At 38.8% G+C, this 18,051-nt stretch overlaps 1 protein-coding gene across 6 annotated transcripts in view; it reads left to right on the top strand.

Moving 5' to 3' along the window:
• The window catches only part of Ltbp1 (latent transforming growth factor beta binding protein 1), a 405,267-nt gene that overhangs the window by 249,890 nt on the left and 137,326 nt on the right, over positions 1-18,051 (top strand). For all 6 annotated transcript variants that reach the window (XM_063230019.1, XM_063230015.1, XM_063230027.1 and 3 more), the window contains 2 exons: positions 7,110-7,212; positions 10,319-10,390. In XM_063230019.1, coding sequence (XP_063086089.1) covers positions 7,110-7,212; positions 10,319-10,390 — 175 coding nt within the window. The remainder of the gene's footprint in view (positions 1-7,109; positions 7,213-10,318; positions 10,391-18,051) is intronic.

Below are 18,051 nucleotides of genomic sequence, written 5' to 3'. Positions count from 1 at the left end.
TTTGAACCATGTTTGTCTGTCTTTAAAAGCTGGGCTTCTGCTCTTGACTTAGTTCCAGGCCATTCTCAGCTTGCTTTTTCTGGGTCCTCAAAGATGGAACTTGTCGAGAGGTCAGTTTCCCATTCATAGTGTGCTGACGCTGGCAGGCAGGCAGACGTCTGGGGGTCTGCCTGGTGTTAGATTCTGCCTCTGTACTGCGGTTTCCCAGCACTGGTTGGGAAGGAGCGTGTACATACTGAGCTAAAATTTAAAAACTCCTGCTGTCTATTTGAGAAGTATAACTAACAGCCTTTGATCTAATTTCATATTTTGTTCTCTGATTATTCCTGATCGTATTCATCTTAAATGTAAATTCTTCTCTTTTTTTCCTCTATGAATGATATACTGTCTCCTGGCTAATTCTTTTTTTACATTTAAGCCTATTAGACATAGACAAGCTGTACCTGCATAAGACACTTAATCTCTTTCTTCCTCCTGATCCATCAGTATCTCTGCATTTACCATTGTTTAAAAGATCCCAGTTACTTAGTTAAAGCCAATCTGAAGCTTTATTTCTTTGGGAAAGGAATGTATGACATTGCCTGGTCCCTGTCTCCTGGCTGAGTCTCATATCCGAGGAGACATCTCATCCCACAGCTGGGAAGCGGTCTGTGGGTTGGGGCACCCTGTTCCCTGATTTTCCGCATTCACCGTCTTTGCCCTCGTTCTGGTGTTGGGGCTGCCTTCCTCGGTCCTTAGCTCCATGCTCTCAGTTGGAGGTTGGTCTTGTGCTTTGTTAGAGCTTTTCCATCAGCTCTAGCTGGAATCTCTTTCCCCAGCGGTGCCACTGAGTCACTTCCTTGTTTCAGCTCTTGGCTAAACACAGCCCTGCTTACTTTTGCAAAGGTTACAGTGAATCATTCTTCTATTTTATTTCTTGTTTCCCCTCAGTACAATCTCTTGAGTATTTTGAAGAATCTGTATTATTTTAACATTTTAAGTTTTGTTTATTTACTCCATTGGCTCAGTGCCTTATTCTCCTTTGAGAAAATGTTCTTCATTCAAGCCTAAGGTGTGTTAGCTGTTGTTACATAATGGTTTCTGATAACAAAACGAGTTAGATACTGTGATAATATTGTAGGATCATCCCTTGTAAATGTCTTACCCAGTGAGACTACTTTTAGTCTCCTTGTTATTACCCCTGTCATCATGGAACAGCCCTTTTTTATGGTTAAATATCTGAACACCTCAATGCATATATCCCGAGAGCCTATCAGATGGCCAGGGCTGTAACTCTTGTTACAGGTTTTACCTGAAGGGCACAAGCTGAGGAGGGTGAGTGGGCCCCGGGAACCAAGACCAGAATCCTTTCACAAAACTCTGCACAGGATGTATTGGCACATGCCTGTAATCCTAGCCCTGGGGAGGCTGAGATGGGAGGATCACCCTGAGTTCAAGGCTCCCCGGGGTTACACAGTGAGTTCAAGCCCAGCAAAACCCTGTCTCAAAAAAAAAGCCAAAAAATAAAAATAAAAACCAATGAGCAAATAAGAAACTCGGTGCTGTAGCAGTATCCCAAAGCGTTACCTTTCTCTAATCCTGCACCTGCTTAGATGTGCATCATTCATTCTCAAAAGCCTTTGACTCTTGTGTCATTATCCCATTGTCTGATTACTGACCAGAGAGTCAACGCAGTGACTAGGAGGAGAGCCAGAATTTTGACCATGGTCTAATGATTTTAGTCTAGCACTCCTTTCTTTCTTTCACTGCTGAATTTTCCTTCCCTAGGACTCCACACAGTGCAGCCAGTACTCTTAGAATGAGGCTGTTGTCAGCAATAAAAGATACGGAAACTAAATCATACTAAGCTGTACTCTATTATCGCAGCCATTTCAGCTCACTGGTCACCTCTGAAGCAATACTGGTGGGGAATTTTTAATTGACAGTAATTTAAGCCACGGGCAGCAGGTTATAAACTTTTGATTGTCATTCTACTCATATTTATAGGAAATTCTAAAAGCAACTATAATTGTAGCTTAATTTGGGGGAATCAAGAAAGTGCTATGGTATTACCCAAAACTGAGATAAAAGTCTGAAAATGCATTCTCAATTATGTCAATGTTTTTAAAAGTTCATTCCTTAAATGAACTTTCATCTCTGTTAATTTTTGACAATCAGGTTTAAATTTTTAGAACTTTACACCATTGCTTGTGATTATTTGGTGTAATAGAGGCTTTAGTGTGGATATGTGTGGCGTAATTGTAATGTTTTCAGTGACCTGACCTTCTGAAGCACAGTAGGAAAAGCCAGAATTGTTTTCATTCACTATTTTCCAAGAGTTGTGCAGAACCAGGGCCAGGAATAGTTCCCTGTTTTTTTTTTTGCTTCCATTTTGTTTGCATACATCTACTAGGCAGAGGCTGCGATCAGTCTGGCAATGTGGGACTGAGAGAGGACTAGGAGGAGGTGGTTAGGAGCACCTGTGCCAGCCTCAGTTCTCTTCCAGCCAGGGGAGCAACACGTACTAGAATTTGGCTCTAGTGGGCAGGAACCTGTTTGCGCTGACTGGAGCATTGTGCCCCCTTATGATGCCAGATCTTTGCCTGGCAGACCATAGAGTCATTTGCATTATGTCATGCACTTAAACTCCCAATGGAGATGTCACAGTGTCTTCCATTGCTGAGGGTTACTAACTGTTGAAATATCTTCTACTTCATGAGCTGTGTGACTTGAATCCTGTCTTCCTGTGGTTTGTAGTCCTGCTAGTGACCCCTTCCTCACGCAGCAAGCTTCGTGGTGCCCAGTGTGTCTCAACATTGCTATTGTTATACACAGTCTTACTATCTCTCCATTCAGCATTTGGTCTTCATAGGAGCTGGTTGCAAGACTGTCATTGTTTTCCTTGCTCCTTTCCAGCTGGGTCATGCATTGGCTGAATCCTAGGAAGGCCATGTAGGGTTACAGTGTCCCTTAATCTATAGACCAAGGTTGCTTGAGCTTTTTGAGAGTTTATAGCGCATTGTTTGTGTTTGTTTTGCAATACTAGAACTTGAACCCAAGGAGTGCTGAGCTACACCTCTAGCCATTTTGTTTTATTTTGTTGGTTTTTGTTGTGGTTGTTTTGTTTCTTTTTAATTTTTGAGATGGAGTAATAAATTATCCAAGGCTAGCTTTGAGCGTGTGACGCTTCTCCTTCAGCCTCCTGAGTACCTAAGATTCTAGGGGTGGACTGAAGCCAGCGCTACACATTACTCATGTGACAGTATAAACTTTAGTTTTTGACTTGATGTAGCTAAGTATTGCGTTGTAAATTTAACTCATGTTTTTCCTGGGTTGTTTATATACAGAAATAAAAGGCTTTCTCTGAAAGTGGGAATAACTGACATAGGAGAAATATCATTTGTGTTTTTACCTTGTGAAAATCACCTTGACCTACACACAGAGATGCAGCTAACCTGAGTCTGTATCCACATCATCATGTGTCACTGAGAACATGCTCTCCCAGGCTTAGAGAAGGAACTTCTGAATGCTAGCCTCTTCTTGTTTTGTGTGTTCTCCCCACATTTGGTGTGAGAGAGAGAAGCTCTGTAACCCTTTCTCTCTGAGTGCTTCCGACATCCAGGTGAGACCTGGTAGCATTCAGTGTCCTCGTGGGGACAGCTCCAGTGATGGCCACAGAGATCTCAGGTGACGTTTCTGGCTGTACATAGAAGCCTCTTCATACTTATATACACGAAGGGACTTACATAAAATGTTGTGCCTTTATCGTAACCATGACTGCATCCTTCGTAGCTCATTCTTAGGCTGTGCAGCCCCAGGCTTGAGATGAACACACACTGTCATGGTACCACCTACACTGCCATTTATTCCACCAGTTCGGTTGGCCTGTGCTGCTCTTGGCTCTGGACCCGCAAAAACAAAGCCATGGCATAAAGCAGCCTGAATCATGTAATGAAAACTTTGTACCTTGTGGAAGCTTGGTAAAGAGAAATGATTTATTTTTGCCTTACCAAATAAAACATTCTAGGAATCCAAGGTGAAAATTGGATTTTAACTGCTACTAACATTTTAAGCATATAAAATCAGCAAGTGTTGAGTGTTTTGCTTAAGGGAAGAATCTAAAGAGTTTGGTGCAAGAAAGATCCGCATGTGATGTGGACTGATGTCTCACATAAACCTGACTGATTTATAAAATTGGAATAAATATAAAGCACACTTTGGCAGCAGGATTGCAATAGTGGGAATCTCTGTGTTTTTATTTTGTTCCTGGTCTTATAAGCTGATCCTCCTTCCTCCTTTCTCCTTTGAGTTTACAAGTGTAGGTCTTCTGTGATGAAGCTTCAAGTGTCTGGAACTACCTGGAGTCAGGATATTTGTTTTCATGTTGATTCTCCCCCATCCTCTCCCTTTTTTGCCTTGTATGCTCTGTGTGTTTCTCCCTCTGATGTCCTGTCTGCCTCTTCAGCACATTGTTCTGTCCTGACTTCCTGCCAAGCCCAAGCCTGTTCCTCGGTGCTACTGGTGCGGGAGCTCTCATAGAGGCAAGTGCCCACACCAGACTAGGAGCTGTCTGCAGACAGACTTCCCTGTGGCAGTGAGTTAGTGTTTGCGTGCAGCTCTCCCTGGGCGAGTGTTTATCTACCTGTGGTTTTGCAGGAGAAACTCCTGGTTTCCTTCAATGAAAGCATGCCACCAAACTGCACATGTGCCCAGGCTTCGGTCTTACTAACTTCCTGTCAAGATGTCCTTAACACTGACTGTTACTTCAGGGAAATTCATTTGTCCTATAGAGCCATTTCCCATCAATGTGGTACTTTCTAGCAGGCAGATAGATGATTCTCTTTGACAGATAGAGCACCCACAACTCATTCAACTCATTGGACTGCTCTCCCAAAGGATCTGGCAGACAGCACAGAACTTACACAGAGAATCTGGAATACCTCTAACAAGAATAATAACAGTGATGATAGCTTAGCATTTACGTATGTCAGGCATAATGTTCAGTATTGTACATGCCTGTCCCTTTCAATTTTTAAGGTTCCCTAAGAAAGATCCTATTACACATTGTGTTATGAATAAGAAACTCTTCAGGTACTGCACGTATGAAGTCCCACATAGTTGAAATTTGTACCTATCCCTCTGTATTTCATGAGTCATTTTTTATCCACTATTATATATGCCTTTTGGAGCACACATAGCATCTTGCAGAGATCATTAAAAATCATGAAAAGCTAAAGACATCAAAGCTATAATGTAAGTAGGGTTCTATTAACTGAGCTTGGTGTGATGTTTGTTTTATGATTTGGGTGTGTAGTTGCTTGAAATTGCAGTCAGATTACTGTAGTCCTGAGCCTGGCAGGAAGATGTGTTCCTGGAAGGTTAGGGTTATGGTTAGGGTTAGGGTTAGGGTTAGTGTTAGGGTTAGGGTGGGGCCTGATGCTGAGGCCAGCTATGAGTCCTGCTGACTATCTGCCTGCCTTCTTCAGGGTTACACCTGCCTGAATTGTGTCACTGTGTACTGTTCTCTAGCCTGGGGCCCGAGTGCTGACTTCCACTGGCCTTTCACGTAGCAGTTGCTCTCATGAATAGACTACAGTTAATTTAGTCCTTAAGTCGTATCACTCATCCATTCATTCTTTTATTTATTGAGCATTTGCAAAGTGTCTTGTTTATTAGGGAATAAGATAGGTAAGTTACAGATGCATGTAACTAAAAGGCATTGCAGAGGTAGTGACCTTATAGAAAGAACCGTGAAGTAGAGAGGAGATAATAATCCTGGGAATTAACGAGCTGAGGTGCTCTTAGATCTGGGACTCCTGTGATAAAGTTTGTCCTGGAAGGAAAAAAGGGGGAGGATGTTGTAAAGGAGATAAAGTCCCAGCTTTTTCTGACTCTGAGCACTTCTTTGGTATAGATAGAGAGAAGAAGGAGGAGGACAAGAGATCCGCCGAGGCACAGAGGGACCCCTGGATCGTGGTGGTGGAGTGTGTAGTGTTCAGATAAGGAAGAGTCACTGGAGGTGTTTGTTTAGTTGATTGATGTTGTCAGATTTGTCTTTGAAAAGATGACTGAAAACTCTTTGGAGGATTTTGTAGAGGTGAATCAAGACAGAAAGACCCTTAGTTGCATTTGTGTACAGCATGAAGATGTGTGCTGTGGGCTCAGCCTGCCTGCTAGGGATGGAGACTCAGGTATGCTCCCTGGCGCACTGGCCTTCAGATGGGTTCCCAGAGCAGCGTGGGTTGCCTAGGCCCTTCCCTACTCCACTAATTTGGTGTTACTTGAGGCTCCTCCTTCTCAGCCTCGTCTGACCTCTTCTGGCTGACTGGAAATCTTTCCTGGGCTTGATAGCATCTGACAGGAGAGTTGTTGCAATAGTTCTAAGCCTCAGTCCTCTGCCAGCTCAGGCTGGTCTTGCTTGAACCTGCCAGCACCTTTCTAGCTTGGCTGACCTCCCTGCTCAGACTTGTGCTTGGCTCTCTGCAACCTTGGACTTGGCCAGAGCTGGCTGGTTCAGCTGATGACCATTTCTAATATTGTCCTCTCCTGTCCCGTCTCTACTCAGGCCTGGGGGTTATGAGACCAGAAGCCTCTCTTAGGTGGGACCTGTGCCATTTTCCAGTTTTGTACATCCCACACCCTTACAGCTCTGTTCCTTGAAGATCTACAAGAGAGATTTAAACAGACAGCTAGAGCCTAAATTTAAAGTGTGTATTGAGGCCTGGGGATACAGCTCAGGGGTGGGGCACTTGCCTGGCATAGGGGTAAGGTCCTGGGTTCAGACCCCAGCCCTGAAAAAGAGCATGTATTGATCTTTTAAATTATGAGATTGTTGTGTGGGAGGGTGTCGGAGGCTGCAGTTTTTATAAACTGGTCTGAGCAGTGACCAATTTTCATAAGACTTTATAAATGCTGAAGTGCGCTTACTTGGGATTTTGCTTTTCATATCAGTGTTGTATTGATCCTGCCCTGCTATTTTGCTTCAGAGTTTTATAATCATGTTTTTTTCTTTGTCGGTGTGTGGATAAGGAGGGAATGGTTTTATAATGTGACTGTAAGATACAGCAGTGCTCTCCCGCAGAGGGTCCTGCACTCAATTAACCTTCCTGTTCCACACCTCCTCACTGCAGTGTGGCAAAGCGCTCCCTGGCCTTTCAAAGAAAGAGGACTGCTGCGGGACTGTGGGCACCTCCTGGGGCTTTAACAAGTGCCAGAAATGCCCCAAGAAGCCAGGTAAGTCACCCTTCCTCATTCCTCGCAGGCAATTGGGGCATGTCTGTTTTCTTGATGGTTACTCTTTCAGTGAGGAGGCAGCATTAAACTTTCAAAGCACTCCCTTAATTGTATTTTAGAACACAGTGCTATAATGTGCCTTTTCAGAGACCTTCCAGTCTGATAAAGTTTTTGTATCAGTTCGCTTTTGTTTTGTTTTTAAATCAGCATGCTTATCAGTTGCCTTCTCCAGTTAAATTACTAGTTAGAGGTGATAAGCTAAAATAGGCTCCTTCCTCTCAGATGAAAAAGTACAATACTCTAAATGGTAAACAAGTGTTGTAAAGTCTGAGAAGTCAATGCAGAAACTGCTTCTTAGGTTAAGTCCCTTATATGAAAGTTTTGTTAATATCCACAGTTTATTGAATATTATAGGATTAGGATTATATAGGATTTTAAATTTCATAGAAAGGCTAGAATGGGTAATGATTGGTTCCTGATTTGTTAAAAAAGAACTTCCTAATTTCTGGGACACAGTGCTCTCCCCCTTTTTTCTTAGCACTGCTTTTACATTGTCAGTTTTCAGTAATGTCAATCAGTGCTAGCACCTCTGCCATGACTGTGTTTAAAGTGTTGCACGGACAAAGTTGATTTGAGTAAATCCAGGTTTATATTTTTTTACTAATTTCTTCCCAATAGTCGTTTGTATTTTTAGTTTTTGAATGTAGTGTTGACTTTGGATAACTGATTTCTAAGGAATACCTCTTAGAAAGTCAGTTTTAAATTGTACTTTCTTACACTTATTGTATTTATACCAAAAGGGCAAGTGATATTTTTTCTTAGTCATCTCCTTTTAATATTGATAAGATTTTTATAATTGCTCTTTATTCTTTATGCTAACAAATTTTTCAGTTGCCTCAATAGAATAATTTTTGTCTTCTTAAATTGATTTGATATTCTCAACTGCCTTTTAAACCTCTGTTCAGTCTGAAATCTGTATCTTAGAATAACCACTTTATATCTCTTGCTTGAATATTGGTTGGTTCTTCTATCATAATAATCAATTTTAAATAGTTGTCTCTCATCTGGACTTCCATATTTAATTTATAGTTTCTATATTCCTAAGGAAAATAGAGAAACTTCTATTTCTCTATTCATTTATCAATATCACTTTTGATTTCTTTTAGGAAAAAAATTGATTTCTCTTAGAAGAGTAGTTTGTTAAAATAACCACTGCAGTTTCAGAAAATTAATGAACTCTTTACTTAGGAAAAATTCACATAAAGATATTCAGTAATGAAAGAATATCTCAAGTAGTCTTTCTAAGCCAACTGGATATTGATTAGCATCATAGATTTCCCAGTAGGTAGCTGACTGGTGATGGCTTTTTGAAACGTATATCTAGGGTCCATTTGGAGCGATTTAAAGAGTGTAGGGTTTAGATTTAGGGTCGTCTGAATTAACTTCCAGCTCTGTCATTTACTGTTGAGTCTTATGAGGCATTAAACAGAAATCTCTATGTAAGATACTGAAAAATCATTGTCTTTAATCATTGACTCCTTCCTGTTCACTAACTTGTGTGTTTATGTGTCAGAATACTATGGAGTGTGATATTTCCCAGTGTGAGGTTTAAACACAGGATGAGAGAAGTTAGATTTTTCTAGCTCTGAGGATTAAGTGAACATTTCCTAATTCTTTCTTCATCTTCTGTCTTACTTTTTATTTGTTCCCTTTGTTATTTATCTTTTGTTTATCTGCTTATCTTTACTCTTTTGAAACCCAGAGTAGTAGAAACTGACAGTTCTTAAGGGTAAAGGAATTTAAATCATCCTTTTTTCCCCATTTTAATCCTTACCTTCTATTCCTGACCTTTTGTCATTTTTATCTAGAATTGCATCATCTGAAGGTGAATTCACTGCATTATGTGATTTTATTAACAGTATATTTTAATCTTGATAATGATTTTGGTTGAATGTGAAAGTACAGAATTGCTGTTACTTTTAACTAAGTGTTGATGGACGAAAATTCATATATTGGCTCATGTAATGTATAAAATTGAAGAGAATAACTTTCAGGGAGGGCAGTGTGGATTATGAACAAACTTAATTTCTGGACATTTATTTTGCCTGTGCCATCTTAAGTGACTCAACCCCAAGAAACGCACTTGTGCTCATAGCCTGTGTCATTTAAAAAACAAGACAAAACAATGCAATCTTTTCTTCCCTACTTTGTAGAACATACTCATTTTGGAAGCGAGTAGACCTTCCTTAGCTTTATATGCTATGGTTTTTGTTTTCTGTGCCTTTTTATTTCATTTTACTTTATTTCTCATAGTAATTCAAACTTCAGTTTGAAGTGGCTTTTATTTAATATTTGAAATTTTTGTTGGGCCATATACAGAAAGACCTTTCACTGTTGATCATTTGTTGCTGTGAAAATTTAATTTTAAATGTGCAAATGATTTCATTAATACATCTGTAATCTTTTAGAAATGTGCTTAGTGTGAACAAATCATTTGTCCTTTAAACAGTTTTAGAAGAGAATTAACATGGAATCCTAAGCTAGGGGGACTTCCCAGAGATCATCTGATTTGGCTCTTTGCCTTGAAGTAGACAACTGCTAAAACTCCTAAAATGCACTATTATCTCTTTTATTTTGGGAGAATTCACAGACAAGAAATCCCACAGTCTCTATAGACAACCTGTTTCAGGACCTTCATTCTGTGTGGCAGGACAGCAGGAGCCCAGAGGGCTGGGTTGGGTGGCGCCCACAGGCTGAATCTGCCCTCTTAATTAATGAATGCATCATTCCCTGAAGCAGATCTGGGAGCAATAGAATCCTGGGTGATAGAAATATTTAGCCACTACGTGGCAGAAAATATAAACGGGCTTATGATTCACTTAACATAATAATGATTTGCTGGCAACTTACTAGGATGCTGTCCATTGCTAAACAGGAAGTGTACTGAAAAAAACAAGCACTGTGTGAAAGAAATTGTGGAATTTTACATTGCTATTGGTGTCTTAGAAATGAGTAAGTTCACTGGTACCTTAAATGTCCTTGGGTACTGTAGAACTGCAAGAATTTAAACTAAACATGTAACAAAGAATTGCTTCTTTCCTTTTAGCTTATCATGGATATAATCAAATGATGGAATGCCTGCAAGGTTATAAGCGGGTTAACAACACCTTTTGTCAAGGTAAGGTTAATCGACCCCGGTGGGAAGGACTCAGCTGTGGTTTTCTCTCTATAAGTTTGGGTTGTTTTGCCATGTGCTGCTCCTGAGCCCAGCATGTGAGGGCCACACAGTGAACTACCTCCGCCTCAGTCCATTTAGCTAAGGGAGCATGGCTGTTAAGTGCATGGTTGCTGGATTGCCTCACTACTGTTGAAACTTAATAATGAAACCCTTTAATCTTCCATTACTCTGTGATAAAATCTGCAAGTGTTAGGGGAAGTGCCGTCACTTTGTATTGGTGCACAGGTATTGGTACATGCATGTACCTAGTAGTACGCTGCTTTCCTGACACATGGTAGGCCAACAGAGTTCCCTCTTCTCTTTCATCAGAGTATTTCTGGTCACTTTGAAGTATGTAGATACTGTATATCAGGGTGAATACCCTTTTCCCAGGTGAAAGAAAAGCTATAAAATTAAATATGAAATGTCTCAAATACTTCAGCATATATATTTTGAATACTACAGTGGAACTGTAAAAAAAGGGACCCCTGAGAATTCATCTCACCTTGTGTTTATACTTTATAAATGAAATTAAAGTCCAGAGAGGTTAAATCACTTCCCTGTGGTTGCATAGAACTGAGTGTAACTCAGATTTACCAGTGCCTAGGTTAGTACCCATAATATCAGTTTTGGTTTCAGTGACTTTGAGATATATCCAATTAATTAATGTTCCTAATTTTTCTTGACATGTGTCAGGTAAAGACATTGTTAATAACTTGGGTGTAAGTGCAGGAACATAGCGCGTGTCTTCTGACTTGTGGCCTGGGGCCCTGTATCCTCCTTGTCCAGTTTGTGTTGATGGGAGTAGAGAAAATTGTCATAGTGTAGTTTAACCTGCTACTAAAATGGCCTGTTTCATTAGTATAACTATTATGACAATCAGTATGGAGATTTCTCAAAAGCTTAAAGATAGAAATTTCATTAGATCCAGCTATTCCTTTTCTAGATAGCTTCTTGAATGAGTTAAAGACATCATATTACAGTGATGCATGCATATCCGTTTTTATAGCAGCACAATGCATCATAGCTAAATCTTTAAAGCAATCTGTATGTCCCTCAGCAGATGAATGGATTAAAAAATATGATATTTATATATAGTGGAGTACTAGCTTCCAGAAAGAAGAATAAACTTGAGTTTTTGGTAGGACATTGGATATATTTTAGGACTGAAATGTTGAGTGAAATAAACCAAACACATAAGCTTAAATATCCCTTGGTTTCTCTCATATAAATAAATATATAAAAATAATAAGGAAAAGGAATACCTCTTTTACAAAAGGGAAGAGGACCAAGAAATAGAGGGGAGAGGGTCAGAGGAGAGGAGCGGTGGTGATGGGAAAAAGAATTCAGATGTTTCAGGCACATGTGCCCACTCTCCACAGGGGATGTAATCATTATGACCTGTGAACATGTAATAAAAAATAAAAATTTAAATATAAAATAGTCTGTATCAAAGGAATATCTTAGTTACTGTAGAATTTTCTTGAGCAGATTGTTGATCCAGTAGTCCATCTGTGTGACTCCATAGAGACTCTCTGCTGACTTAAAGAAATGCACGCAAGTAAATCGGGCCATTTATTTATAAATGTGACAATCGTTCATCGTATGTGACAGAAAAGGGAGCATTAACTCATTAGCTGAGGGAGAGGGCACTCCATAATGCTTTCTGAGAAACATTTGCAGGCTTTAGTAACAAGGGAGTGATAACTACATTACTTAGAATCACTTGACTTTAAGAAATCATTGAATGACGTAAAACAGAGGTTATATTAATGACTAGATGGCCTGAATGGATAAATCCAGGTTACTGTTTAATAGATTTAGATAAAAACCTGGATAAGGAACCTGAGCATGTTTGTTTGGCTTGGTTTGGTTTGGTACTGGGAATTGAACTCAGGACCTCAGCCTTGCTAGGCAGACACAGTGCTGCTGAGCTATATCTCTCCCCCGCTCCTCCAGCACATTTCTAAGACATGTTAGTGGAGACCTAATGAAAGGGTAGTGGAACTCGCAGCCTTATTTTCTGTGTTCCTCAGGTGGCGTTTGGGGTTTGGGTGTTCCGTGTTCATTATTTTTTGATTAATAAGGTCAGTAAAGCTTGTGAGAGACCTGCAAACACGTGCGTTAGCCTGGAGAGGTGCAGACTGAAAAGCAGCACGGTGGCTGCCGCATAACCACAACTCTGTATGCATGCTTCTACATGCATTAGATGTCCTGCAGAACAAGACCTTTTATGAGTTTTTTCAGAAGCCAAAGTCAATAAGATGGAGTTATGTGGAGGCACATTTACAAGATCTACAAGAGAGCGTCTTTTGTGGAATCGAGTTCCCCAACTCCATAATGAAAAGTACTGAGTTTCCTGCCCACAGAGATGATCTAACAGATGCTCCGCAGCTCTTGGCCAGTGAAGCTGTCTGGTGCCAGTGAAGCCTGTGCAGGATAGAGGCTAGAAGATCCCGTGGCGCATTCCGATTCTGCCTTGCTGTTTTTATATTTTGTGCCAGAGGCTGCGCCTAAGAAAGGACAGCTGGTGCACAAGTTTTCGCTCCTGAGTGCTTGCTTGCGGAGGTGGCTCCTGTGCCTCACTGTCTCGCTTTGTACCATTAGACTGGAGGACTCTAGGGGGTCCTTTCCCTTCACTGTTGTGCTCCTGTGTGGTCCTGAGTGCGTTCTCCAGGGTGTCAGGTGCTCCGAAATTCTCTCACTGCCAGGTGGTAGAGGATGTCCATATGTTGTTTTGCTAGGCTGTGTTTCTATGTGTTTGTTTCTCATTTGTTGCCCTCTACAGAAAGACACAAAGTCTGTTCTTTCTTAAATTGGTCATGTTATGAGCTGTAATCCCAGCACACTGCAGGTCAGGTAGGAGGATGGTAGGTTTGAACCTAGCCTGAGCTATATGAGTGTGAGGTCAGCCTGGCCAGCATAATGAGACCCAATTTTCTTTTCTTTTTTTCTTTTAATCCTAGGCTTAGGCCCAGGGCCTTGTGAATGGTAGGCAAGCTCTGTGCTGGTGAGCTATATTTCTAGACCAAACTTATCTCAGAAAAATAAAGATTAAAAAAAAATTTTTTTAAAAGTCCTGCTGTTTGTTAAAGTGTTTTATAGTGTTGTCTATCCCTTATGTATTTGGAATAATTCACTGAAGGAGGCATTTGGTCTTGAAGTTTCCTTTGTGTAAAGTGTTTTAATTATGCAAATAATTTCTGTAATAGCTATAGTATTATTCATGTTTTTCATTACCTGTCGGTGTCAGTGTTGATAACATTGTTTTTGCTTTAGAAAATGCTCATTTCATCTAAGAATTTCAGTTTCAGTCATATGAAGTTTGTGGTGAATGTGCTTTTTCTGTCTTTAATTGTTTTGATTTTTAAAAGGCAAAACAGAAAAAAGGATAGAAATAATACAGAATTTCAAAAAGCAGAAATCAACATTAGTTAACATATTGCATATTGTTATCTTAGAAGTAGCTGTTCAGGTTACAAGATCTAAGCATAAAAAAATGATCACACAATGACAGCACAAACTCCTTTTGGGTAACAGAGAATTAGTAGTATAGTCATCTGTGCTATATAAGTGACCCTTCTCCCCTTTACTTATGATACTGATGTTTTTGTGCCTCTGACCTCCTGTTTTGCCTGTCTGTCTGTCTTCCCCTCATGCTTCCTAGTAATCACTTTTAACAGTTTTTTAAAATGCTCTTTTGTCTTTGCTGAAAATATTTGTTAGCTGTTTCTCTACTTTCTGTTCTTTTTTTTTTTTAATCTCTTCTCTGTTCAGTCCACTGCTGTTTCTTGATTTCTTCTGGTGTGTATCTTGGATTGTTGGTATCAGCCTTTCTCATTTTCTATTATATAAGTTAAAAATTTTAAATTTGGTCAGTCTAGGTTCTGACTTTATATACTTCAATTTTGTGTCATTTTAAAAATCATCTTGAAGTTCAATTATCTCAAAATTTGGATTTCTTTTCTGACATGAGTTATTTAGAAAAATATTGCAAAATATCTGAATATTTGTGAAATTTTTCTTGCTGGTTGTAAGAAAATATAGTCTAACTTTTTTCCTTTTATATCTGGAAAACTTGAATCTCTGGGTTAACATTTACAATATATCTCTTGTAGACAACATATACTTGAGGTTTGCTTCCCCCCTTTTATGTTCTGATGTTTAAGCCTCTAAGAGTGTTTATTACATTAAAAATCTAATATAATCATTGATATGATTGGATTTTGTCTCCCTGAAATTTTTTGTTCTTCTCTTTCTTCTTTGTGCTTTCTTTTGAATTACTTGAACAATTTTTTTAGAATTCCATTTTATCTAGCTTTTTTAACTTAACATTTTTTGCATTATTTTAAAGGAGTTTTTCTCAGAATTATAGTACAACATCTTTAACTTTTGACAGATTGCTTAGAGTTAGCATAATACCACTTCACAAAAATAAAGAAACCTTACTACCAAACAGGTCCTCATCTTGATCTCGGGACAGGGCATATCCATGCCATAACCTGTGGATGCCGCTGGGAGAGTCTTACAGACAGTGTTGGGATCTCTTCTTTGTACTGAGATTGTTGGTTTATATTGTATACTAGCCTTTATTTACATCTCTCATTTCTTGAAAGACTATGACGTCTCAAAGGTCAAGGATCTAGCCTTACATTTGTGAACTCAGAGCCCAGATCTCATAATAGATTAAAATTAAAATACTTCATGCGAATTAAGAAATAGTTCATGTCTCATTGATGAGAAACTTACTATAATTTTAATTGGTCAAGTATCAATGACCTACAAATATAACCAAGATTTTTTAGTAATTCATGATCAACTAAGTTTCTAAGCTAAAAGTCCATCAATTTGTAGTCGTAGATAAGGGAACTTCTTTATCTTCATGTTAAATTAGCTAGAATTTAATAGCTAAGTTTATTATATACCAGATACTTCACCTTATAAACACTTTGTATCAGTTATCTCCATTAATCCTTTTTTAAGTATGTATTACTGTCACCATTTTGCAGCTGGACAGACTGAAGCCTAGAGAAGTTACATAGCATGTACTATAGTCAGGAGTACTGAAAGATGTAGGATTCAAATACAGGTAGACGGCCAGAATTAAAGTATTGACCATCTGATTATAGGAAACTGTCTTTATTGCTTATTTTCTATTTTATTTTGTCCGTATGCGTATGTACTTCCTTTAATCTTCAGAGTGATCCTACAGATATGGGCATTAATTCCAACTAGAAACTGAAACGCAGAGTACATGACTGTCCCACAGTCATACAGGTAATAAGCCTAAATGGGGCTTGGGGGTTTAGTTCAGTGGCACAAGCACCTGCCTGGCAAACATGAGCTCATGAGTTCAATCTCCGGTATCTCACACTACCAAAAAAAAATCGCAAACAGGATTTTACTCTGACCAGTATGTTTTATCTACAGCATGGCAGCTTTTACCAAATACATATGTGTGCATGTATATGTATATGTGCATATATATGTAGTATGCATATATATAATCTGTATATCTGTATTTGTATATATGTGTGTATTTTAAAGTATTGCTGATGAAGATACTAGATGATTAGAATGGAAGATGTGCCATCTGATGTGAGAGCCAGTGTAAATTCAAGTAATTCTTACTGATTTTAACTTAAAAAATACTACTTATGGCTGGTTCAAGGTTCATAATAACCTTGGTCATATGTATAAACATGTCCACTTAGAAGTAGAAATTAAAATATGTAAGTAATGACTTCTCATTTCACTTAGCAAAAAAGAATGGAGAAGTCTTCAGGAAATGCGTGGGGTTTTTGTGTTTTCCTCTGTTGGTGTGGCCAAATGACCTTCAGCAAGTTTTGTTCATGCTGAGCAATCACATGGTTACCCCTTGGTCATTCCACTGATGGTCGGTCGGTCAGCAACACCGAATCCTGGCACATGCTGGTCTCAAGAGGACATCTACAAAGCAGCGTTATACTTTTTTTGGCAAGAACTCTAGAGTGAAATATCATAGAAAATTCTGTTTCATGGTGCCTCAAGAAAGCATCGCTAAATTACACTGTTCAGAAGTTTTGACTCATAATATGATTTCATTCAACATAACCTATTAAAATTGCTATGGAGAGCAGGGCTTAATTTCACTCCTTTGTAATATTATTGGTTGGTAAAATGAAATAGAACATTCTCACATTACTTATGTACCCTTAGTTTCCAAAAGCCCTGAAGCTTTTTGATTTTGTTATCCTTAATAGAAATTTTCAAAAGAGACCCATTAAGCATCTAATTACTTGTGCATTCCACATTGTTCTTACAGCCTAGCATCTTCTCAGTTTACGAAGCACATTTAAAATGAAAGTGATTATAACTAGAACTACATTATTCCTTCAGTAAAATGAACCAATATCCTGAAGCAACTTTTACTAATGTGCTCTCAGTAACAAAGAACCAACTGTGCACAAGTTAATTTGAGGAGCTTTCAAATAACTACCCTGAAAGTTGGGTTTCTTTCTCTTCTCTAGTGGAGCAGCAATTATCTTTTGAAAGGAGTGATTTATTACATATACTCACATGGAGCTCTAAACCCTGCCTCCTTAATCTCAACATTATAGGATTGTTATAACTTGTTTCATTTATCATAACAAACAATGCAGTGACATTTCCTGGTGAAGCTAGAGTGACATTCATCATTTGTCATTTGATTATTATGCTAAGAGTTTCATGGAGAACTTGAAGTAAATGAAATGCACCTTGGGAGATGACAGTAAGAACTCCCATTCCCTTTGGCTTACTCGGAAGCTCAGTCCCTGCTTTGTCTATAAACTGCCACAATACAAATGCATTCTCAAAATGTTAGTTGTAAATCCAAGTTTCAAAAATACAACTTGGTTCTAAAAGGAAATGCAGACTAGTCTGTTTAATGAAAATTCTTATTAAAGACAAATAGCCCTTGACATACTAAAATAACTTACCTGTTTTATATCTTTACAGCTGTACACTCAACTCACTATTATTTCCTATATTTTTAGTATGTGCTCAGGTGCTGCAGGCAATGCCAAACTAAGAGGATGTCTGCACTTTTATCATTGACTCTGTGTATCACTGTATGTTAGTTTTTCATGGGTAATCTTAACATTTTAGTGATTCAACACACTGTAAATATTAATTGACATGGTACTTCAAAGCTATAAAAATAATATGATGAGTAATGAGTAAGACATTGTGCACGCCCTTATAATTTAGTGTAATTAAAACAGAATCAGCAGGATGCCATTTGCTTTGTTCACTTTCCCAATTGTAACTGAATTTTAGCTGAGGCCAAATGAGCATTTTTAAAGGAATATGAAAGAGCTGTCCACATAGCTTTTTTGGACTTCTTTATAATACTGGTTGTTTTTGCCATAATGAAATAAATGAAGAAAACTGACGTGTTACGGCACGGTATTATTTACTGCCAAGACTTTGACTGGAAGGCTCTTTGAGCCAGAAAACCCCGCAAAGTACATCTGAAATCAAACTTTTATTTGGGCAAAGAAAAAAAAAAAAAAAAAAAAAAAAGCCTGTGCATCTCTCTGTTACTCAATGAGATCTATCAGTCTTGATCAGTTGTCCGCACAAGTAACAGTACACAAGAG

This window comes from Cavia porcellus, unplaced genomic scaffold (assembly GCF_034190915.1).
Source record: "Cavia porcellus strain 051 isolate PalLab524CR breed Dunkin Hartley unplaced genomic scaffold, mCavPor4.1 scaffold_1, whole genome shotgun sequence".
Classification (NCBI taxonomy): Eukaryota; Metazoa; Chordata; class Mammalia; order Rodentia; family Caviidae; genus Cavia; species Cavia porcellus.
This window is presented reverse-complemented; position numbering and strand designations above follow the sequence as displayed.